Source organism: Corvus cornix, chromosome 2 (genome assembly GCF_000738735.6).
Source record: "Corvus cornix cornix isolate S_Up_H32 chromosome 2, ASM73873v5, whole genome shotgun sequence".
Classification (NCBI taxonomy): Eukaryota; Metazoa; Chordata; class Aves; order Passeriformes; family Corvidae; genus Corvus; species Corvus cornix.
This window is the reverse complement of record NC_046333.1, coordinates 58,172,648-58,196,854: the sequence shown is the minus strand read 5'-3', so window position 1 is coordinate 58,196,854 and position 24,207 is coordinate 58,172,648. Positions and strand designations below refer to the sequence as shown.

Below are 24,207 nucleotides of genomic sequence, written 5' to 3'. Positions count from 1 at the left end.
ATAGACAGGAAATCTTTTAAAGTTCGTTTTAAATTGTAAGGAAAACTGTGCAATTAAGTACTTGGTTATGCCCTGGTACTCAAGGACAGCCTTGTAACTGCATATGTAGAAGGTAATCTTTAAATTAATCACTTCTAAATTTTAAAAACTTAACCTACAAATGACCATTTAATATCAATTTGTGTTATAATTACCTGCAGCTGAACTGCTTATGTTAATTGACCTTTGCAATTTTTAGCCAGGTTTTTGTGGGCTTTCCCATATGATTAATTCTGTGTTTTGAGGTAACAAAGGTGCAAGCACACCCTAGGTAAGAAAGAAACCCAACGTGGTGTGTCTATATATGTGTATATATCTTAAAAAAGCCCCATCAACAAAGTGTAAAGATTACAGACAGTGCCTGTAAAATGATCGAACCTGGCTGATGCAAGACCTTGTTAATACGTGGGGTTGGGCCAATTTAGCCTCAGGCAGAGCCACTGGCGGAGAGTTTCATAATCCAGCAGAAGGAAAAGGAGACTGATACTGCTGTTCTCCATTCTTCTGTCAATTCACTGTTAGTATTTGCCTTGCAGTAGCATTAGTGCTTGTCACAAACCAAGATAGGAGGTAAACTGGCAGAAAACAGAACAGTAGCCTTGCTGCATGCACTGAGTCATTGACCATTGCCAAAAGGCCCTTCGGAGATTTACTCCTGTTTATGTACCTCTATGCCAGGCTTGTTGGACCCTTCTATGAATGACAAAACATACCCATTGAAAAGATGGATAGTTCTTTTGTAGTTAGCTAGTTGACAGAAGCATCCCTATTAGTGGCAGAGATGATGGGAGCATAAGGATTAGAGAAGAAAAGGAGCAAATAGGAATGAGCAATGCTTGCCCTTTCTGGTGGTAAAGAGCATTTAGTTCAGCTGCCTGGGGAACTGCAACTGGGTGGGGAAAGAAAAAAAAAAGAGAAAACAACCTAAAAATGCAGGTCTTGATGGCTCCTGAACCATCATGGAGTCAGATAAATGCCTATACCACTGTAAGGAGGGGAGTGTCCTGTTTCATTTTTAAAAAAGGGAAACAATGGGAAGGGAGAGATTGAAAACACAGGATAGCTTTTTTTCCCTGCATTTTGTCATTAGATTGGCTTAACTACATCCTTAACATATGTTCTGGAAGAATAGAAGTGTGCTGCAGGATGATAAGAGTGCTAGCCTTGTGTACAGCAAAATTCAAATCTTACCAGATTTTATTAGTTTAAGCATTACATAATCTGAAATTAAACTGCTTCTGTATTAGCCTTGTACTTGGAAGGACTACAGCTATACATGAATAAGCATTGCAAGATTAGGTCTGCAGTATGTAAATCCTCTCATAAATAATCATCGACTGTTTGTCTCACAAAAGCCTCAGTGGCACAAACTAGGGTATGAGAGCTTAGTTGTATGACTGTACTTGTTCTTTCTTTGTTCTCTGATTTCTAATATAAAGGAATCTCTTAATGGTATTCAGAGTAATGATTGGCTCTTGAAGACATGTAAATTTTGTCAATGAGCTTTTAAGAGTCTAGGAATTTTCTGTGCAAAATGGGAACAGGAGCGTTTTTATTGTGCCACATGTCACAGAATGTTCAGGTTGGTAGGGACCACAGTGGGTTATCTGATCCAGACACCCTATTCATGTAGGGTTATCCTAGAGCACATGGCTCTAGGATTGTGTCCAGATGATTCTTGACTATCTCCAGTGAGGGGGAATTCACAACCTCTCTGGACAATCTGTTCCTGTGTGTGGTCACCTGCACAGTAAAGAAGTTCTTCCTCATATTCAGGTGGAACTTCCTGTGCATCAGTTTCTGCCCTTTGCCCCTTGTACTATTGCTTGGCCCCACTGGGCAGAGCCATCATAGTATTGTGATTTGAATGGCTGAGAAGCCGTAGCATGTTACATATGAGATTTTTTTTTCAGTTCAGTGTCTCTTCTAAATATTGACTACCTTATCTATGTGGAGCTGTAAGAAAGACTTTGGGCTGGAGATGAGAGAGCTTGTGTGAGAACATAATTTGATTTTTTTTTTCTCCCCTCACAGCAATATGGAATTAGATAATTGTGGTCTTGCAGGGGTGCTTTTTTGTTTTCTTTGGTATTCATTTCTTTGGGAATAAAATCCAAAAACCCTTTAAATGTACTTCCCAAATAGCACTTAATTTACTGCATTGTCAAAAATGGCACTTTGCAATTCAGTTAGCAAAAGCTGGGACTTACTAGAATCTATTTTTCAGTAATAGAGATAGGAGGAGTGAGGAATATGAGCCTTGTGGAAGCATGATAATTTTGTTACTTCTGTGATAATTAAACATGGTCAAAATGCAAGAATTTATATCCAGTACAAAAAAGAATACAGTGTAAATGAAAGCTTTATAAAGCTACAGCCTTTTAAGAACATTTTCCAAAAGTTAGGTTCATTTATATTCCTCAGTTTCCTGCAGCCCAGCACCTGTAAGTGTCTGAAAGGAGAAAGACCCTGAAATATTTTTGAGTAAATTATTTTTTACTTAGTAGAATGGTTACATATGCACTCTGCAAACCCTTTAAATGATGTTAAATGTGGAAAATTCCAAGCTTGTCCATAATTCTTCTGTTTTTGTTGCTTCAGTTAACTTTCCTGTTACTCTCTTGACATCTTTCTGTATTTTTCAGAATAAAAGCAAATATTTAAAAATTAGGGTTTATAACATGAAAAAATTATGAAAAATGAAGTTTCAGGTTGGTAATATTCAACTGTCACTGCCATATAATTTTCTTGTAATGAACTTATCACTGTTCCTCTGTTTTATCAGTTTTTGTCTCAAGGGTGAGGGATTGGATGGAAGCTATCCAGCTGTCATAGATTATACACCGTACTTGAAGTTCACCCAAAGGTATTTTTAGCTTTACTCTGCATTTTAAAATTTTATTTCATTGGCAAAATTTTACTTTTTATTGGGCTTCTTACTTTTCATTTCATATGCAGAATGATATTTATCTCTGAGTACAAACCTGTACACTCAGCTACCTTGCTCTTCCAGACTGTTGGAATTGTTACATGACTCATCAAATGTGAGTCATGCTAACTTTGTTTCCTTGGTTCAGAATTACAGTTCAGCAGGAAACAGATGCTGTATCTCCTTTCATGATCACCAGACCAAGCTGTCCTTTCTCTTAGACCTCTTCTGTGTAGCCATAAAATTAAAAGTAGTTCTTTTGTAAATAAAAATTATATATACCCAGGTAAATGTAAGATATGACATAGGTAATATAAGCTATTAGCACATAACAGAAAGTCATGACCAGTGGCTATGTAAACGGACTTTCTAGCTGGATTTTGCTCCTCTGCTCAGCCTTATGATTAGTAATAAAAAGAATTCTCACTATCTAATAAATCAAGTAGCAATTTGGCATCACCAAAAAGCATGGAAATTTATGGTATGTTTTCTATTGTTAGGTTTACCAAAATGAGAGAAGCAGTTAGGAATACTCTTGAAGGTGTACAACTGAACATGAAACATCCTAGTTATTCTCTTGAAGTTCTTACTAGGTTACATGTTAGTGACAAACTGCGATTCAGTTTGTATCATGGCTGGATTGTGGGGTTGTGGACATGGCTAGTTAAAAACACCTAGCAAATTCCGTTAGTGTAGTGGGAAATACAGTTGTAAGGGAAGATTTTCAAACAGGTACTGGGATAAGTCAGAATCACAGAATTGTTAGGATTGGAAGGCCCCTCTGAAGATCATCCAGTCCAAGCCCCTGCCAAGACAGAGTCACCTGGAGCAGGTGACACCTGGAGCAGGAATGTGTCCAGGTAGGTTTTGAATGTCCCCAGAGAGGGACACTCCACAACCTCCCTGAGTGGCCTGCAACAGTGCTCTGCCACCTTCAGTGTAAAGAAGTTCTACTTCATGTTGAGGTGGAACTTCGTGTGTTTTGGTTTATGGCCATTGCTCCTTATCCTGTCTCTGGGCACCACTGAAAAGAGCCTGGCACCACCCTCTTGGCACCCACCTTTGAGATATTTATATGCATTGATGAGATCCCTCTGTCTTCTCTAGACTAAAATTAATTCTTGTCTTTGAGACAGATGTCTGCATTCTCTAGCATGCATTGATTCTGGATGATATGAAGTTATTTTAACAATGAGTCTACTTACTATGTAGGAAGATGCATTCTGTGAAGTAACAGGCACATGATCTTTGCTATGAACATAGGGATACATGCTTATTTAAGTTTATCTTGATTTAACATAATGACGACCACTTTTTTGGTTTTCTGCTTTTTATTTTTTTAAAATTTTTTTTAGAAACAAAATTTATTTTTAGATACTACTCTATGCCCTGAATTTGTGAAGAAGAGGTTTAAGTCATCACTTCCTTAGATAGCATATTGTAATGCAGTTACTCTTTGAACTTCAGGAGAGTAGCCCACATACAGTTGTCTAACTTAACTAAGATGACAAGCAAATTTTCACCCATTTTTTAGGCAGCTATGGAAACAAAAGCTTGAAATACAAGTTGTGTTTAGTGATCTATCATATCCCAACATTTCAATTTTTTTTGGTTTGCAGAGCTTTTTAAGAAATGTGATGCTTCAGTTTCAACCAGAACTTGCATTCTTATAAATAGAGATTTGACTTGGCTAATAAATATGATTCTTCAGTTCTGACAGCATCAGCAGTGATGAGGAAGAGCTAAGAACGCTGGGCAGTAGCGGCAGTGAAGGCAGTACTCCAGAGAACATTGGTCCTCCTTTCATCACAGATGAAAACAGTTGGTACAACAAATGCAAAAGGGTAGAACAGAAGTACCGGCTTGCATTGGAACAGAAGGTAAAGAATTAGTTTTGTGTGGGGGCTATGGAACCAAAGCTCATCACCAGCCAACTGGTGACACATTCATCTAAGTAAAGGCAGAAAAATGTATTAGATATTGTTTAGCTTCGTGTAAGTGGTCCTAAATTTTATGATCCTCAGAGTATCCAAGCATCTTTGCTCACTGATTTCAGGGAAAAGATGTTTGATGAGTTGGGAAAGAGAGCAGCAATAATTCAGAGATCAGATTTCACAGTCTTATGTAGAAGCTTTGGCTTCTTTTCCAGTCTTGGAGTTACAGGCACTTCATCTCTAATGCTGTTAGGTTGTGAGCTTGAAGTTCACATGATACTTCTCTTCCTTAGAAGCCACAGAATTTTATTGTTGTAGGTAGACTGCCAATTGAAGGCTTTTATGATGATAGTGATGTTAAACACTTAGTCTTAAAACTAAACAAAAAGGATCAGCAAAGTAACCCATTTAGATGAAAGGCAAAACTATCTTCTCAGTGATACTGAGATGGGTTTTTAGAAAGTAGGTAGTTTTACAACTTGATTGAAGCAGAATGAGAAAGTGAAAAATGAAAGGGTGTGTTTGTGTTGGATTTTAATTTAGGTGACATATTGAATGTAACTATAGAAACCAAAGGTAGGTTTTCCATCTACCACCTAACATACCTTAGGTTAAAAGTGAAGTGAAATATATGTCCAAGCCTTCTAGTAATTTAGCATTTTCAAATAAAAGTGCTTGTCAGCTTTTCATAACAGCATTATTACATCTACAGTAATTACAATGCATATTAGGTACTGAGAGAGAGAAGGAAGACTGTTTGTAGACACCAAAGAAGTAGTACACAGAGAAAGAAAGGCGGGGTCCGGAAAAACTGCAGAAAAAAAAGAAATACAACTGGTTAACTTTTTAAAAATAATTTCTATTAGTATTTTTAGTATTCTGGTTTCCTAGTGTAAGAATTTGATTTTGTGAAACTCTGAATAGAGTAAACCATATGAAAGGCTGGAACCACACAAGGGTGCTTGGAGGTGTAATTATTTCCCTGAATACAAAATAGGTAGAATCAAAATTGATTTATTTTAATGCACTTGAAAGAACATAGCTAAAGTTTTTCTAAGTAACAGTGAAAGAGTCAGATTTACTGTGGGATAATAGATATTTAATATATATTTCTATTATTTTTTTAAAAATAATATGCATGTAATCATTGCTTTTCTAATTTGGGTCCCTTAGACTTCTTGTTTTTGAAATATGACCTGAACTGTTGCATCCAGGTTGCTGGTACAATCTTCTCAACTAGTATGGTATCACTTTCCATATGGAAAGAACTTGCATTCCTGGGGCCCTCTCTGGTACAGAGGGCATTTTCCATGCTTTTATAAACCAAAATATGCTGTTGAAAAAGAAAATCTTCAAATACATAAATTAAAACCTGTCTCTTGAACCACCAGAAGGAATTCCCATCCTTGCCTGACAAAAACATAGGATCAATTTGAACTCATACCTTTCCCCACCATGAGGAAAGTGTTCTCAGTTCTGGAGAAGCATTAAAGAGAACAAAATAGGTGGATTTTATTTTTCTTGGTACATCCAAGTGGTTCATTTCCAAGGTTGCTCCATCAAAGTTGTGACATAACATGTGTAGAAAAAATACTGCAACATGTAGCCCAAATCCGCTGTCAGAATCACTGGGAACCTTTATGTCTGTATAAGCACAAAGGTCATCAATGGTTGTAACAGTGAATGGTGATTTTGGTTTATTCTTGAGTCTAAGATCCAGAACCATTCCCATTCCTTGGAAGTTATTTCTGGTAACATTCTCTTAATGAATTGCTAACTCCTATAGGTAACTAATGTAGGGTGAATTTAAACCAGTTTTAGGATAAATCTTTGGAAATTTTGGTGCATTTAAGCAATTTTCAAAATGGTAGCTATTCTGACAGCTGTTGAGACTTTTCTAGTTGTCCTTCTTTGGAATGCCTACTTGCAATTGCAGCAGCAAAATAACTTTTTTTTCCCTACAGTCAGAAAATTTTCTGTTGTCTCATTTTCATTTGGCATGTGCCTGCCAAGTTTTTATATAATTCACTTCAACTATACTACATCTGTTCTATTACAACTTGAACAAATGACCAATAAGATGGACTATGTAATAGAAAGTGTTCCCAAGTGTTTCTCTCCCTTCCCTGTTTTCACAGCAGTAAGTTGCACCAACAACCGAGTTGCACTCAGTGCAGTAGGTACCAGTTAATCAGGGACTTTTTGTTTGAACAAAGGAGCTTTCTGACATTCTGTGTGTTGGAAAACTTGATGTTTGTGACAAGAAGACCAAGTTGAAAATACTGTCTTTAGTAGCTCATACAGTGGGTCTGATGGATCCTTCTTTTGCGCTATTGTCATTCATTTTACCCAAACAGTGATAAATTGCTTTTGTGCTTCTCAAGTAAGTATGTGTGCTGCAGTCATTAATAGCACAGGTGAATGGTATTTACCAATGTGACAAGCAATTGGATTGCAGCTAAGATAAAGGTCTCTCTTTGGAGCCATTTGAATGGTAGGGTAGGGTCAGGTATTACTTCAGCAAGGTAAATCTTAGCATTGCTTTATTGGATCAGCTGCACTCTTCTGGTTTAGACCAAGACTCCTTGGTTATCCTACTATCCCATCTTGGGTACTTGACCAAAGTAGAAGTGGAGGGAAGAATAAACATGAAGCACATGATTATGCACCACCCTTCTTCTAATACACTCTTGGCCAATGTGTATCAGCTGGGGGACTGCCTGAAGCTGATAAGGTTTGTCTGTGTAGTAACCTGTGACAGATCTCTTCCAAATACTTGTCAAATATCCCCTTCATTCCATGTAAAATTTTACCATCCAAACAATTTTTTTTTTTGGCAAAGCGTTCTGTGAATCTACCATCTGTTGTGTGAAAAAAACACCTCCTATTCTGTCTTTTGAATCTGGCTCCTATAAGCTTGATCTCATGGTGCCTAGCTCTTGTATTTTAAAAAGTTAGGAACAGTCTCTTCCTTTCTGCACTCCCCAGGCCACTCTGGAAATATGATGAATTTGTCTTTTCCAACCTGTCCCTTGTCCAGACCAATGAGTCATACTTTACACATTTTTTATTTATGTGAAAGTTATCCCTTCCCTGTTCTGGAATGATTTAAACTGTTCACTTTTGTACAGTAAACTCCTGAATTATTTGTGTACTGTTTATACAGTAGACAAATAATATATATGGAATTTTACATGCTTTTACTGGTGGGATGTACATCTCTGTGTCACTATAGATAGAGGTATTTACTGTACATAGGGATTATGTTTCTGATACTGGTACTTCAGGTCTAAAATGTTTCTGTAAAATTTGATTTTTCTTGGTTTGGAGTTTTTTATGTTTTTGAGAGGCAGGAAATTTGTTATGTTGTAACACATCATTTCAAAGTGCTACTTAGAACCCCAAGGAATATCTTAGGAGTCAAGATAACAGTAATATTTGGTGAGGCAGAACTAGGCATACTGAAAAGCTCTCAAGATTCCTTGGAACTGGTACTGAGACTAAAAAGTCCTTGTCAAATATAAATATATCCAGTGGATAGAACTATATTGGACTATAGGATCACAGAATAGTTGTGGTCAGACAGCACCTCTGGAGATGGTCTTGTCCAACTGCCCTGCTCAGAAAAAGGTAGACTAGAGCAGGTTACTCAAGGCCTTTTTCAGTCAGGCTGTGAATATCTCGGGGATGCACATTCCCCAGCCTGTCTGGACAACCCATTCCAGTGTTCATTTAATGAGGAAAAAAGAAAAGAGGAAAGGAAAGTTTTCCTATAATAGTTTCCTGTATGCTCATATTTCAGGTTGTGCCCATTGCCTCTTTTCACTGGCTATCACTCAGAAGAGTCTCATTCCATCATGCATACACCCTCCCATTAAGTACTGATGCACATTGTTATGATTCTTTTTCCATACCCTCTTCCCTTCTCTTCAGCTCTGACCTGAGCAATCCCAGCTCCTTTTGTTTCCTCTCATATGAGAGATGCTTCAAACCCTTAACAATCTTTGTGGTGATGAATTACAGTAGTAGCACTTTGCTACCAGCTAATGTGAACCTGTTTTCTTAATTCAACAGGAGTTGAGAACAGACACACCCATTCTGTGTCTATTAAAACTACCTTGTTTTTAATACCTTTTTAAAAATGTCGGCACCTATGAAACAGTTGCACATTTTTCCACGGGTTTCAAGGAATGTGCACAATTTTATGTAGTGTAGACTTCCTGTATCTAGTTTTAACTGACAATTTCCAAGAAGTTACTAACATCTGACATGCTGAAACCTTCTTTGTCATTTTAATGTGTGATTCAAAAGTTCAAAGAAACTTTAAAATAACATTGGATATTTTATTCATAATTCTGGATCCCTTTCATTAATTATAAAGATCCATGTAGATATATTCTACTCTTATCCTTGTGTATTATCTAACATCCTGCACCTGTTCAGTTGTAGAATTCTGATCTTTTTCTTGTACTCGTGACAGTTGTTTTTGAAAGATGATTTAGTGTTTCATGCTGGTGGCTCTCCTGTCTCATTTTTTCATCCATTTTTCTATTCTTCTGCAAGAATATAAATAAATATATGATTTTCCTGTTACCTATTAGGAAATCTCTAAAGTCAATTTACTTGTATGTTAAAAAAATAAATAATTAAAAAAACCTACAACAACCCCAAAAAATTGCATACATCATAAACCAGAAAATATGAACATACATAATCGAAAATGGTTTTGATAAAGTGTTCTTTAAAGTTTTCTAACAACTTACATTTTCAGGGTTATCTTGAAGAATTGGTACGACTCAGAGAAAACCAGCTGTCTGAATCTGTCTCACAGAACAAATTGCTCTTACAAAGAATTGAAGATATGGATCTAGCCCATAAAATGGAGAAGGAGCAGCTGGAATATATCATTGTGGAACTGCAAGACCAGTTGTAAGTTAGCATAATGGAGAAGCATTGCTAGAGCAGTATTACTTAAATTTTTAACTTATTTAACTATACAACATGTAGAGTTTCTGATCCTATGGAAAGAAGTCAACTTCTTAAAGAAATTGATGTGTTTTAGCGCTTTTTTTTTTTTTTCTGACAAGTCTTAGATTTGGGAATGGCTCCCTGGAAACTGCAGTAGTGTAAAACAGAATAATTCTGAGATTAAATATTTAAATTTTTTTTAGATATGAAATAGCTTACAGTAAACTTGCTTAAATTTTTAATACGTTTTTATAAAATGTTCTTTATATTTTATTACTTCCAGTTTTAATGCTACCCGTAAAAGTATTGAAAACAGCTTCCTTTTGAAGACTATTTTTTAAAAGTTAGGCAAGAGGGGATAAAAAATACTTCTTTTCTTTGGCTAGATTCTAATTTATTAGTGATGACTCAGACACAGTAATTCATCTGGTAGTCCTAAAACTGTTCAAACTGGGAAAACATTTTGCTATCACCCTTTCTTCAGTGCAAGGCAAAATGCTAAAACAGTAGAAAGCTTTTTTTTTGTTAATAGCACATGTGATTTCTAATATGATAAATATTTTAGTATCTTAGGATCATTATACAGTTTATTCTCTCAGCCCTGACTGTTGGATATGGAGGTACTCTCCTGTTGCAGAGACATTGCCACCTTGGATGGGGCTCGAGCAACCTGGTCTAGTGGAAGGTGTTCCTGCCCATGGCAGGGGAGTTGGAACTGAATGACCTTTAAGGTCCCTCCCAACCCAAGCCATTCAATGACTCTGTGTTTGAAGACCCAGGCAGATGGAGGAGTCGCTGGTAATAGGTTGCCATGAAGCTGCCATAGGGTGCACCTGCAGCAGTTGAATGTTCTGTTCATAACAAATAAAAGACAAGTTATTTTGCCTTAAATCTGGATTAATTTGTAAATATCTGAGTCCTAGAGTAACATTGCAGCCGTCTGAGATCTTGGAAACAATCTGTGATAAAGAGAATATATAAAGACACCATCCAAAAGGGTCTTTCCTGCGAAGTAAAGTACTTCTAGCTTGTAAGCAAAGCAGCATTTTTTTTCTGCTTCTCTCTTTCTCACGTGATGGATCATTTTATTGCCAGTGCTTGAAATGGATTTTTGGAAAATGTCCATGAATACAGAATTGGCATTTTATTTAGGCCAAATTCAGAGTTGAGGAAGAAAAAAAGATGATTTTCCAAGTTTCTTTTTTTTCCTTCTGATTGACTGCAAGTTTTTGAGAGATACCTATTCTTGACTTCTCTGAATTTACTGATATGCCTAATGATTCATGTTATACTGCTTTGGCATCCCTGGTTATTTGGGGGAGGTGGGGGAAGGTGTGAACTCATTTAAACTTACTCTGATACTGGAAATTTTGAATGTTCATACCTGCTGTTTAATTTTACCTGAGATATATGCAGTCAGACTGCTCTGAAAATCTCAGTCTTTCAGGTTTGATTTTGTTTGATTTTTTGTTTATGTAAAGGCTCAAACTGTGGAATAACTTCTGTTGTATCTTGACAGTATGTTCTTGTATATCTGTTTGTAAGACACTGCAGTCAGGAGTCTGAACTACACTAGCTATTTGGAGAGGTATAATTTTAAATTTTTATTGCTGTGAGTGTAGTGTGCCTGTCAGGTGTGGGAGGGGAAGAAATATTCCTAGCAGGTTTCTAATGGTCAACACCAGGCATAATTAATTTAATCATATTTGGTATTTGTGTTGGGTTTTTTTATTCCATCCAAGGGTGACCCGGCAGCAGAATGTGTTGTATCAGTAATGTTGTGTCTGTAATGAGGCATGAGTTTTGGCCAATTGCTTTTTATAGTCCAGCCATTTTAGAACGATGTTGAAGTAATACCAAAACTCAGTGTTTTGCTCCCCTACTATTACTAGCATTTTGAAGCAGTGAAGTATGCTGTAATCTGTTGGAGTTCTTCATCAGCAGATAAGAGCAAATTTGGGACTGTAATTCTGTCCAAGGCTTACTGCATTGCTGTTTATAAAACTCTTCAAGGTCCGGTTTAGGATTGTTTGCTCTGTAATTGAAACTATTATAAATAAATATTCTATGCTTTCTTTTTAATGATGCTCTTCTATTCTACTGGCTGCTGTTTTAGGTAGCAAGGCCTATGGCTTCAAACTTTTGTTGAGTAAGGTTTTGTTGAGGTTTCCAAAAGGGTATTTCACAGGCATGCAAAGCAAAATGTTTTATGCATATTGTCAGTGGACTTGGCAGAATCTGAGTCTATATCTATTTCTGCCCTCCACCCAAAAAAAAGAAGCGTGAGGTAAGGAATAGGGATCTGACTTCCTTGATGGTATAGGCTGTTACTGTTGCTAACTTGGAAACCAGTTAACACAGGATCGACAGATCAACAAGACCTTCAGGTTAAAAATTAGATCTGCTACAGAGAATCTTTTCTGTGTGCAGGTTTACTAAGGGGGTTTGCTGTAAAGCATGAAATAAATATGGGGATAGGAGGTCAGAGAAATTTGGAAAGAATTTTTCTTTTACAGCTGCTATGCTTCATGTTCTGCAATGTTCAGTATTCTTAACTTTGTCTCACACACTTGAATATTCAAACTACAATGAACAACATAGTTTCCAATTTACTTAAAAGCCATTTTACAGATCTCATGAATACCAATATCTGGAAAATGTTGAAGCTGAAAATTTACCAATTACTCACAAAAGAGTAACATTTTTTTGTGTCGCTCAGCTTAATTGAATTTCTTAGCAATATGCCCACCCATCTGGGGATTGGACCTCTGATTTTGTTGGCAGGTGTCTGATGGCAAATCAAGTTATAAAAGGGAATCTGCAATAGACAACCTGATCATCAGCTCAACACATTTAAGCTAATGCACGGCTTATCAGGAAGAGGTTCAGACTGGACATTGGGAAACAGCGTTTTACCCAGGGGGAGATCAAACACTGGAACAGGCTTCCTGGAGAGGTGGTCGGTGCCCCCAGCCCATCAGTGTTCAGGAGGCATTTCAGTTGTGTGAATTGTAATAATGATGAGCTACTCAGGGCCTTCATTTGCCTTCTTCAGATGTCATCACTGTAATGTGTTTTTTCCTAGGTGGTGTTGTAGTTGAACACTACAGAACAGTGCTTTTGGCTCCACTCTTCTATAAGAATAGTGTATTTTTAGTGAGGGTGAGGCAGTTCTAAAGGTCTTAAAGTGCTTAAAATTAACAGCTCACAGGAGGACAGCCAAGAGAAGCCTGTGATCCGTGGCATGGAAAAAAAAATGAAGAAAACAGTTTGAATTCTGTAACATTCAAATTACAGAATTGTAATTTGATGGTAGAGGGATCCCAAATCATCAAGGAACTGCATCCTGGAGTATTCAAAATGTACAAAGGCAGACATTACTTCCTCCTCTATGTTTGTGCAAAGAAATGTTGAATGTTTCTTGAAGCAGAGAGACATTTTACTGTGCACCCCATGGATAAAAAATTTTTAGCATCCCCCCCAGTGTAGACATATTTATTTATAAGTTGTGCTAATGTATTATTTGTATTCTTAAACATACAAAAATAGAAATTGAAAAGTGTAAGATAAAAATGAAATAAACAAAATGTTATATTTAAAAAATTTTGTTAACAGTACAAAAAGGGCTTTTTCCAGTACCCCAAAGGATTATCTTGTGCATCTCACTTTGGAGACCACTGCCTTGAAGGACTAGTTAACTCAGTCAAAGATGTGACTGAGCAAAATCTGGAACCATTGGTCCACAATATCCTTGCATTAAAACTCTTTAGGTCAGCTTAAACAGGCTTTTTTCCCTGATTCTTAGTCTTTCTTTTGACTAACCCACTACCTGTGTTATGAAAAGCTCTGCTGATATTTGTTACTTTAAAGTTCAGATTCTGCATCTGAAATTGATATTTATATAGGTATATATGTATTGATGTATGATTACAAGAGAGATTCCATCAATTTCCTGAATGACTCATCTCCTGCATATTGACTCACTGATGTTATAAAAGCTGATCACTTTAACCCAGAACATCTTTTTAAACAAAGTGAAAAGGAAAGCATTGTATGCAAAGCAGAAAAACTCACAAAATGCTTTAAAATTTTTTTCTTCTTCTGTGTGTTTTGCTGAAATGAAAACAGTGATTTGTGTAATGCTTACCAACACAGGTTTCCTCCTAAAGAATTTCTTCAGGTTTTCAGGCTGGTGTGCCTGGTGTAAAATGGTACAGCCGCTTTGTCCCAACTGATGTAATTTTTTTTTTTCAATTTATCACATGTGTGTGAAATTTACTTTGTAAATTCAATGACTGTGCTATATTTTATACCACCCTGTTTTTTATCTTTCTCTACTGTTTCTTCCTATATACCCATCTTGATCTGGAGAGAAAGAAGGAAAGTTATGGGGGGGAAAAAAGTCAGTCTTCCATGTCTGGAATTCTGTCACTGATTAAGGCACCCATAGGTGTGAGGTACACTCGCATCTTATATTGAATTAAGCTTGACTGTGTAACTAAAAATTTTTTGTGTGCGTTGTCAGTTCTTAAAGATAGGTTTAACTTGTCTGGCTGTTACTTCAGAATGAGCTTTTTCAAGGTTCAAACTGTGCTTGTACTCCATTCTTAATGTCTTAATATAGCTGAACATTTTAATATTAATAATTCTTAATATTTTAATATTCAGCAATACTGCAATTTCTATCTGGATAATACAAATGTCTTTGTAAAGACAGGAAATGACAATGTACCTGCCATCCTGAGAAGCTGGGGTTTTTTCAGTGATACTCTTTAATTGCAGTCAGTGTGCCATGTATGTCTGCACAGCCTGTCACACTTCCCTCTTTTCCAGGCACTGACTGCTGGAGTACTCTGTTCACATACCTTTTTTCCCTATGTTAGCACTGTGTGGAGCTCAGGGTAATGCTCCTTGCCTCTCAGAAAGGTTCATCAGCTCATTTTCTGCAGCGCAGTAGTTCTGTGAGCAGCATGCAGAGTAAATTCATACATGTTTAACTCAAGCCAAAATTGGCTTCTCTGTTTCAAACACACCATGTCCTACCGATCTACTATGGACTATGTAAAGGGAGATGTACCATATTCTCTGTAGCAAAGAGGATTTCTTTTCAATGAATAATCATGCCCCATTTGGTTAAAAAACTTGCTTATGAAAATAGTATCTCTGCTTGCCCTCACTTTGTCAAGATGCCATTTGTAAACTCTCTGGAGTCTGCAGAGTGCTGCCTCAAGTACTCGGCCTGTGAGCAGGCAGGGCAGGGTCAGAGAGGAAGACACAAAGCTGTAGAGGATGTAGGCTAGGGCTGGGCTGTCAGGGACAAAGCAGAGAAAAGCTTCTCCAAGGAAACGGAAGCAGAAAGGTCTGAGCAAAGGCTTTGAAATTTAGCTTGTGTTTTGTGTCTCCTTGTGAGTAAAACTTTAATGTGGGTTGTCTGGTTTTGTAATCCTAGCTCAAAACCTAAATCATCTGGAGAAATAGGAAAGCTGGATCAATTTTTTAGCCCTCTTGCCCTCATTTCAGATTGTCCTCTATTAAGACTTTCCCTTTTTTTAAAGGAACTGAATTCCTCAACTGCTTAAGCACAGTAAATCCAATTTGTTGCAGCTTCTTTATTTCCTCACTGAAAGGAAGTTGAAGATTAAATTTTAATCTTTGATCTTGGCAAATTTCTTCCCTAGAATGTGAAAACTGAGAATGCTAATCCTTCTTTCCATTTAAAGCTTTCATGGATCCTGCTATCAAGCCCTAATTCACATTAGCCATGCTTTTATTTGTAATGCTTCCTGTCTATCCTCTGCTTCTCCCTCAGTTTGAGCAGCAGTTTGAAATCCTTAGTATTGCAGTCTGGTTGATTTTCAGGTCCTTCTTTTTTCAGCTTGTCTGGTTTTGGGGTTTTTTTGTTTTGTTTTTTTGTTTGTTTGTTTGTCTGTTTTTTTACAGCAAAGAAAAAATATTACATATTCTGAGAGAAGTTAAAACTTTCTTCATTTAGGCAGTGTTTTGAATTTTGTCTTTGTGTAATTTTTTCTTTTGAAGTTTGCTGCAGTATTGTAATCCCATTCTGTTTTAAAAGGGTGTGAGTTGACAGCAAGAAGGGAAGTTCTGTTTTTAGTGAGGTGGAAACCCAAGAAGACATGGGTGTTTCCTTTTCTGCAAATATAACTGGGAAGAGTTCAGCTGGGTGTAGGACATAGACAGAGAGACTCCTGCAATTCAGAGTGGAACATACAGGGCAAGGTACAGAACTATGTAGAATTAAACAATTTGCAATCAAGCCTCCAACATGATGATTCTATTCTTAGAATTCACATGGGTTTATTGTGGAAGAGGAAGCCAAAAGTTTCTGGGTTGATAGCAGCCTGAAGGAAAAACCTTACTGTACAAGATGCAGTAAATAGGGAGGCATTTCTTTTTAAACCCTCATATTTTATTATCTCATTCAGAACTGTTAAAAAGGGTGGTTAAAAGGTTTATTTAAAATAAACTTTAACATTCTAAAGAAGTTTAAAGCTTTTGAAGCTATTGGTGTCTTCAAGGATGTGTTGGAATATTTACAGCAAAATGTTTTCTAACTCCAAAATGAAAAATACTCATTTTTGCAAGGAGTCTGCCTTCTGCTGCCTTCTCCCCTGCACACCCCTTAGTGGGTTAGAGACCCATAGGGACTTTCCTTTCACCATTTTGCATACTTAATGACCTTAGCATGGCAGTGTGTCCCCTTCCATGTGTAATACTAAAATCTGTTTTTATAGTGGCATCTTTCTTCTCTTCTCCCATAACTTTGATTCTGTGGATAAAGGCATCACATAGAAGTACAAGAAAGCTTTAAATAAGTTACCTGGATGTTAGCACTTCATGCATTCCAAATTCCAGAATATGTATCCAATGTAGGATTGTAAGACTGGTAACAGGAGAACCTGTTAATAATAATAATGACAAGTATTGAGCCTCTGGAGGCCTCAGGGCAGTGCAGTTGCAAATGATGTGCATTCACAGTAGGAAAGCATATTGTGTGCATTATGAGTTTCTTCCTTTGTTAATATACCTGAACTTACCTGAACCGTGGCAGAAAAAGAATACTTGCTTTGGCATAGTAATACAGCAAACATCAGTGTTTTCCTCTTCTAATTCCACAAAGAGAATCATGTCTGGAACCTCAGGTGAACCTGAGGCTTTGTTTTCATAAAAGAGTTTGAATAACTTGATGCTGCAAATGGAAGGATTAGAAAAAAATAGGTAAAAAATATGGTAAGTCAATCATGGTGCATAATCATTAACTGCTGGATTGCGATCATAGAGCCTGAATTTGATCTCTTTGTGCTTTATCTGTTTAGATAAATAACCTTGCATTACCATTTGCTTCTGAGAGTCACAGGGTTTTGTGCTTCATTTCTTAAATTTACTCAACCATTTTGCAGTTTTTTCTCCTGTTTTTACAGAATTCAAAGGAATCATGTTAAAATGGCAAAAAAATTATTGAGAAGACCAGTGGTTTTAGAGAAATTTTCCTGACCTGTTAAGAAGGAAGATCTTGATTTATTTTTTTTCTGACACCCTTGTAGAAATGTTTTTTTTAAAGGGCTTCAGCTATAAATGGATATTTTGTATTTACATCACTGACAAAGGGAAAAAAAATCCTTAAATGACAAGCTGAGTTTGAGAGAATATTTACAGACGGCAAATTAGACAATCTGTCAAAAAAAAAGCATATTTGCTAAGAATCCTCCATTTCTCAGCTGATCCGATAGTTGAAGAGCTGACTTTAAATCTGCTCTTTACTTTTTCAGTAGTTTGGTTGCTGATCAGGATCAGCATTCTTGTTTTCTGTCAAGACCTACTACCTGGGAAAACTGGTTGTGTTGTGCCTGTCATCCTCCTCCAGAGAATCAGGTTATTTGTGCAAGGACACGAAGAGTGTCAATCACATGCTGCAGTGCTATTTTAATGAGCATATGCAAAGTCAACATATTATGGTATTCCTTTTGGATGTCTGTGTTCTGAAACAAAGTCTTCACTGCAGTTAGACTAGAACTCAGGAGTCCAGCTGCCGGTATTTCTGACAGTATAAACTTCCTCAAGTTATCCAAAGGTCAAGAATATAAAAGGCTGTGTAAAATTGATAACTAATTTTGTTACTGGAGGATATAGTTCAAGATCTCTCTAAGAGACAATAAAGGAGGATTAAAAATGCTGAAGAAGCTTCAAGGGTGTCTGTTCTGTGGCATAAGTAGTGCCATTGCTATGACACACAAAGATCTGTTGGTCAGTCAGAATAAGAAAATGTGTTGCGGTAGGACATTCCTGCTTTTTTTTCACTGCAGCAACTGCCTTTAGAAAACCTGCTGGGATCTAACTGCTCTGGGATCTATCTAGGTTGGGGAATAGTGTGTCACTGCACAGGGCACAAATCTGACAGAGATCATATATTGCAACATCAAACTCTACTGGTAAGTAACTCATTTTCATACCTGCTGATCTAATTTCTCAAAGTCCAATGACATACCAGTCCAGACAGCTCACTGCTGTGCTACAGTACTGACAGCTTGGGAGTTCCCTTTTTATTTTGGAGTTGCTTTTACAGATTTTAGTTATATTCATGTATGCTGTCAATTTAAGTTTGCATTCCATATTTCCTGTCCTAAATAAGGGGTTTTGAAGCTTGTTCTTGTTCAAATGTTTTATTTTTTTTAAGCTTTTATTTTCACTTTTACTTTTCACTACTCAGGTAGTTCTTGAACTGGAACACTCATCTGATGTAATTCCCTTTCTTAGGGAATTAGTCTGTTTGGTTTATTTCCTGTCTTCATCTGCTGGTAGGAGGGCAAATTGCCAACTGGACTGGCATTTTCTGGATTTGGAGAAATTAAACCTGCAGGTAAGAAATTACTGGTTTTTCATAGGTATAATTGGAAACAGAACTGAGTTTTGTTTTATTAAACAAAAAAATCTGTAAATGGAACTTTTGGAATAAGCTTCCAATGAATCTGGATTTGATCTGGGGGAAATTGGAAATCCAGTATAGCTGAAATGAGACCAGAAATTTTATGTGGTTACCCAGGAAAGGTTTTTCTATATTTGCTTGGACTAAACTTGAGATTAAATTCTATTTACTTACTAATTTTTAAATTCACAGAGGCTGCAGTTACAGTATAGTAAGTGACCAAATATAATCACTGTTTCATGTAATTTCTGTTCTGCATGCAGGAACCCCACATACAGGTTGTCTTTTGTCCCTGTCTCTCACTATTAAGTCAGGTCACACTTGCAAGATGCAGAAGTCTTAGATGTATTAATTCGAAGCAGTCATTTCTTAATCTTTTGAGAGGCAGCTGAGCTGCCAAAAGCAGTGCTAGTGTAAACAGAAGTGTTTGTGGGGTTATCTTAGGAATTAAATTTTAAAACCATAAACAAACACAAACAGACAAAACAAAAAAGCTTTGCGAAAAAAAATTTTAAATAGCTAACTTTGATGCTTCATTTTCCCAGTGCCCCCTAACATGTTTGTACCAGAACTGAAAGGCAGCAGGGATGGAAATGGGCAGTAACTTGTCAATTGTATTTTATTTTTGTGTGTGTACTGTACAAAAATATATCCTGCATGTGGTTAATATTCTCAAAACAATAAATCATTAAATAAACAGCTCAAAATACTAAAAGTTGAGGAAATGTGCAAGTAAATATTCTGAAGGGTACCTGAGAAACACAGGGTCAGTGAACAGTAGAGGAGAAGGATGTTTATTGGAAGACTTCTCTAATCTCACATTTCCCAGCTTCTTAAATACACAATTAAGGAACTGAGAGTCAAAAGCATGCAGAGATACTTCTGGGAATAGCTATGTAAACCTGATGAATACTTTGGCTGCTTCTGTTATTCGTGAATAAAAGTAAGTAAATTTACAGGCCTGGAGGGAGCATATGTATCTGCAGACACTTATTTCCAATTTGGGAGTATGTTGGTATTGATTAGTTAATGACTCATCAGTAATCTTTTGTAATAGGCTGGAATTCATTAACAGGATGTTTTTAACTGAACAGGTTTTTTTGGTTTTGAAGAGGAGCCTAATTTTAGTAGTAGTTCCTGGTATAGAGAACAAAAAATATAAATGTAAGGGATATATTTGTTCGTTTCTAAAAATGTATTTTAGTATTAAGATTTAGATACATTAAAAATGTACTTTAGTATTAAGATGAGAACATCTTAATACTAAAAAATAAATTTGCCAAACAAATTATTGCAGTAGTATTTTCAATTTGTGTGGAGTTTTTCTTTTTTTTCAGATATTAAAAATATCCCACCACAATTTAAGTGTCATAAATAGGGTATCCTGGGACAACATGGCAAGACTGTGTATGTTACACTACCCTTATATGTATGCATTATGGAAAAACCTATGCTGTGAAGTAGTACAAGGGATGTTTGGTTATTTTAAAAGAAATGCCCTGGTTTCAGCTGGGATAATTTCCTTCCTAATAGCTGGTACAGTGCTGTTTTTTGGAGTTTGTTTGAAAATAATGTTGGTAATAGGCTGATGTTTTGCTTGTTGTTGAGTGTTCTTTCTCTGCCTATCTATTCATAATTTCTTTATTTTTATAATGCTTGCAGAACTTGAAACCCTATATGAAGTTATTTTACAGAAGTGTTGGTTGGGGTAAGGACTGCTAAGGGTACAACTGTTTCCTTTCTGCAGGTTATAAAACAGCTACTGCTACTTTTCGCCAGCATGATTATAAAGAGATGGAAATAATTGTAGACACAGAAGGTACCAGTTAGTTGGATGAGAGAGGGGAAGTTCACTGACTCTCAGAAAATCAAGAATTTTTTCATACCTAGATTAGAGAATGTACCATAAATGGACTTAACCCTCTTACATATTCTTCCTACACTGCACAAAACCTTCTGCACTCTGCAGTCCCACTGTGTTAATCCAGGATACCCTATTCAGCCGTATCTCACACACTGCTGGTCTTTCATCAAAAAAGTCATGCAATCTCTTACTAAGATCCACTGTATTCACCATGTACCAACTGCCTTCCTGAGATTATTACTTTTAGCCACTGTTTTTATGTTCTTTTCCAGACTGATGAAAAATTAACAGCTTGGTGTATATGCTTGTTTTCACTCAGATTTAATAGTATTTCCTTGGTTTTTAGCTTCTCTTTAGTAAATCCTATTGTCTCTCTTAGCCTCTTTTCTTTTTGGAGTGTCCTTGCTTTTACTCCTATATTAAACAGCTTAACATACTGTCCACATACTTACCTTGCATCATCCTTAAATCCTCACATATACAAAACCAATAGAACCATATTTCATTGAACTTTATTTAAAAGTAGAACTACATACTCATTGCACTCCTAGTGATGAGGAAAAGTCCTGCTTCAAACCCTGCAGCATCTCTGCCCAGAGCTGGCCAGCACTGGTTACACTGTTTGCATTCTGGGGAACGGTGCGCTGGTGTAGAAATTCAATATGCCTTAGATAAAATAGGTTGTTGTCCTTTGAGAGCTTTTAACTTCTAGAAAGTGTTTCTCTTCTCTGAACAAGAACAGGACAGCAATAGATAGTCTTGCACAGCTTTTTTTCACATTGAGTTTTGAAATTTGTATTTGCTTTTTTCCTTAAAACTTGATCATGTTTTCTTCCTTTTAAACTTTTTCTACAGTAAATGCTTTTGTATCCACCTCTTTTGCTGTTTTTGAATATTTGTAGCAGGATCATCTTGGTGATTAAGAGTGTTAGGATTCTGTATGCTGGGTAGACATGGCGTTTAGGGACATGGTTTCGTGGTGGACTTGGCAGTGGCAGGTTAATGGTTGGACTCAATGATCTTAAAGGTCTCTTCCAACCTAAATGCTTTCATGTTTCTGTGCAGTTTAATACTTCGACTCTTCCAATAAGTCTGGTTAAACAAAGGCAGTAGCAGTTTTTTGTGTATCAAGAGAATTGCTCTCTGGAGGTAATGCCTTTATAATGACTCTCTGCTGCAGTGGAATCTTATGACACTTGGAAAAATGTCTGCAGAAGAGGAAAGAGCTAAATAATCTACAAAGCTGATAAAATAGGTGGTAACTAATAGCATCGGGTGTAAATATTTTGTCTAACTTTCTATCGTCTATACTACTGGTTTATATATATTTGATACAGTGCTTGGACTGACTTTATAGTTTCAAATCTATTTTTACATATTTTTAAAGATTCAAAATAAAAATTTTAAGGGGAGAATAGTTAGTTCTGTATCCTACTTGATGCCTGGTTTTCTTCCTGAGCATGCTGGAGTGGTTTAAAAAGTGATCTACCAAAACTATCTTTAAATGTTATGTTAAAATCCCTGGAGAAGTTTGGCGAGGCTTTGCTTCAGAATTTCTTTGTTCACACAGAAAGGGTGAAATTTCAGGTTAATATGGTATAAAGATTTGTGGAATATAGAAATATTAGATACATTTAATAGAGAAACCAATGTCAAATGCAAAAATGCCACTATTAGTAACTTGTCTGTAGATGTGTGTCTGTGATAGCCTACAGGGGTTGTCCAAATGGAAATTTGCATATACGTGCTACCTGTGTGGATTTGCATTTAGGCACTGTGGGCATAGTTGTTCATATAAACTGTGTCCTGTTATGAAACTTCTGTGAAAACATTCAAGATGTCCTTCTGAATGAGGAGGTGATGTAATGTACCTGGCAAACCTTGTAAGAACTTGCTATCTCACTGTTTCAGTTTCCTCAAATCAACAAATCTGTAACAGCCCTGTGTAATGCTCAATGTTCCCCATGGGATTAAGGTTATTACATGGGGAAGTGAATACCATACAAGATATTTGAAATTATTGAGAGCTTTGAGTTACCAAAGTGGTTATTCCTGTAGATCTCTTAGAGAGGAGGGTGAGGGGGTGGATTCCTGGGTAGAAAAGTTGATTGTTTACTTGTATGAATGCTGAGGGAATTAGTAATCTTGAGAGAAGTTTCTTGAAACTAGTTTTAATCACGGTGGTGCTTCATCCCCTTCTTGTACAGTAAAACTCTGAATCTCCTCTGTCAGCCTCAGCTGCTAAAAATTCCTTACTGAGCTTACTATTGTCCTACTTTGTTTTGTGGGAAATTTTGGCTCTTTGGGCACTGTTATGTGCCCTTACAGAGGTTCCTGTCTAAGCAGTTCAGATACCACCAGAATAAAAACTGCATTGTAAAAATAGACCTGTTGACAATGTTACTGGAAAATTCATGTAAATGTATGTGTGCCATGAATAGTTATTGAATTTGCTGTGCAGTTTGGCATTTTGGATAGCAATATGGCATTTGGCTTTGAACTTCTGAGTACATTTGGTATGGAGATGAGTAAATTAGCTTTTGCTTCAGGCCAGAGATAGTCAAACTCATTGTAGAGCAACATTTTACTACTGTCTAGTGCTTTGTCAATTGGAGAACTTAGAAAACTCAATTACAAAATGATAATACTTTTATTTCTAGTTATTCTACAGCAGTATAAGGGCAAATCAAAGGTTGCCTTGTACTATTGGAAAAAGGCTGGTCCTGTATTGGAGCCTAAAGAACTATGTACTTTCCTTATTTCTGTATGACTTTTGGTGATTTCCAGTACTGGCGTATTAGCTTCCTAATTTCCAGAATTTTAGAGAACTGGTTTGCTTCATTGGGAATACAAGGCAAAACTAATTTGAGCATTTAAGATACTCAGTTTACAGTTTTTCTATCAGTTATAGACGTAAGTTACTAGAAACTGTAAGGTGATAGAAAACAGAATAACTATGTGTTAGATTTTGCCTGAAAGCATACAGTGGAATTAACATGTCTGGTTTTTAGTTCATTCTGCAAAAGTATTGAAGGGGGAATGAGAGGGTGCTCAAAAAAATTTTTTTTGCAAAAAAATTGGTGGTGAGGGAAGCATATCACATTCCCATAGTGGGCTTGCAAAATACTGGGTTGTTAATTACCATTATGCTGGCAGATAGAACCTTTTAAATGCAGTTGCTCTTCTTTATTGCTTTTGTAGAAGGATTCAAATTTTAACTTTTTTTTGGTTCATAAATATGCCTCAGTGCATTTCTAAGTTGCTTCCCCTAGGAAAAATGAACAGTTTAGGATGCTTTGTGGAAATTGCAGTCTGTTGGTCACTTGAAGTAGAACATCTGGATGGTCACTAGTGGTGTTCCCCTAGGCTCAGTTTTGGAGTCAGACCTGTTTAACATCTTTATTGATGATCTGGACATAGAAATTGAGATCACCCTCAGTAAATTTGCAGATAGCACCAAGTTGGGTGGGAGTGTTGATCTGCAGGAGGGTAGGAAGGCTCTGCATAGAGATCTGGACAGACTTGATCAGTG

At 36.7% G+C, this 24,207-nt stretch overlaps 1 protein-coding gene across 2 annotated transcripts in view; it reads left to right on the top strand.

Annotated features, from left to right (window-relative positions):
* Positions 1-24,207, top strand: part of RUNDC3B (RUN domain containing 3B) — a 50,455-nt gene that overhangs the window by 21,427 nt on the left and 4,821 nt on the right. For both annotated transcript variants that reach the window (XM_039570475.1, XM_019285629.3), the window contains 3 exons: positions 2,825-2,905; positions 4,680-4,848; positions 9,674-9,831. In XM_039570475.1, coding sequence (XP_039426409.1) covers positions 2,825-2,905; positions 4,680-4,848; positions 9,674-9,831 — 408 coding nt within the window. The remainder of the gene's footprint in view (positions 1-2,824; positions 2,906-4,679; positions 4,849-9,673; positions 9,832-24,207) is intronic.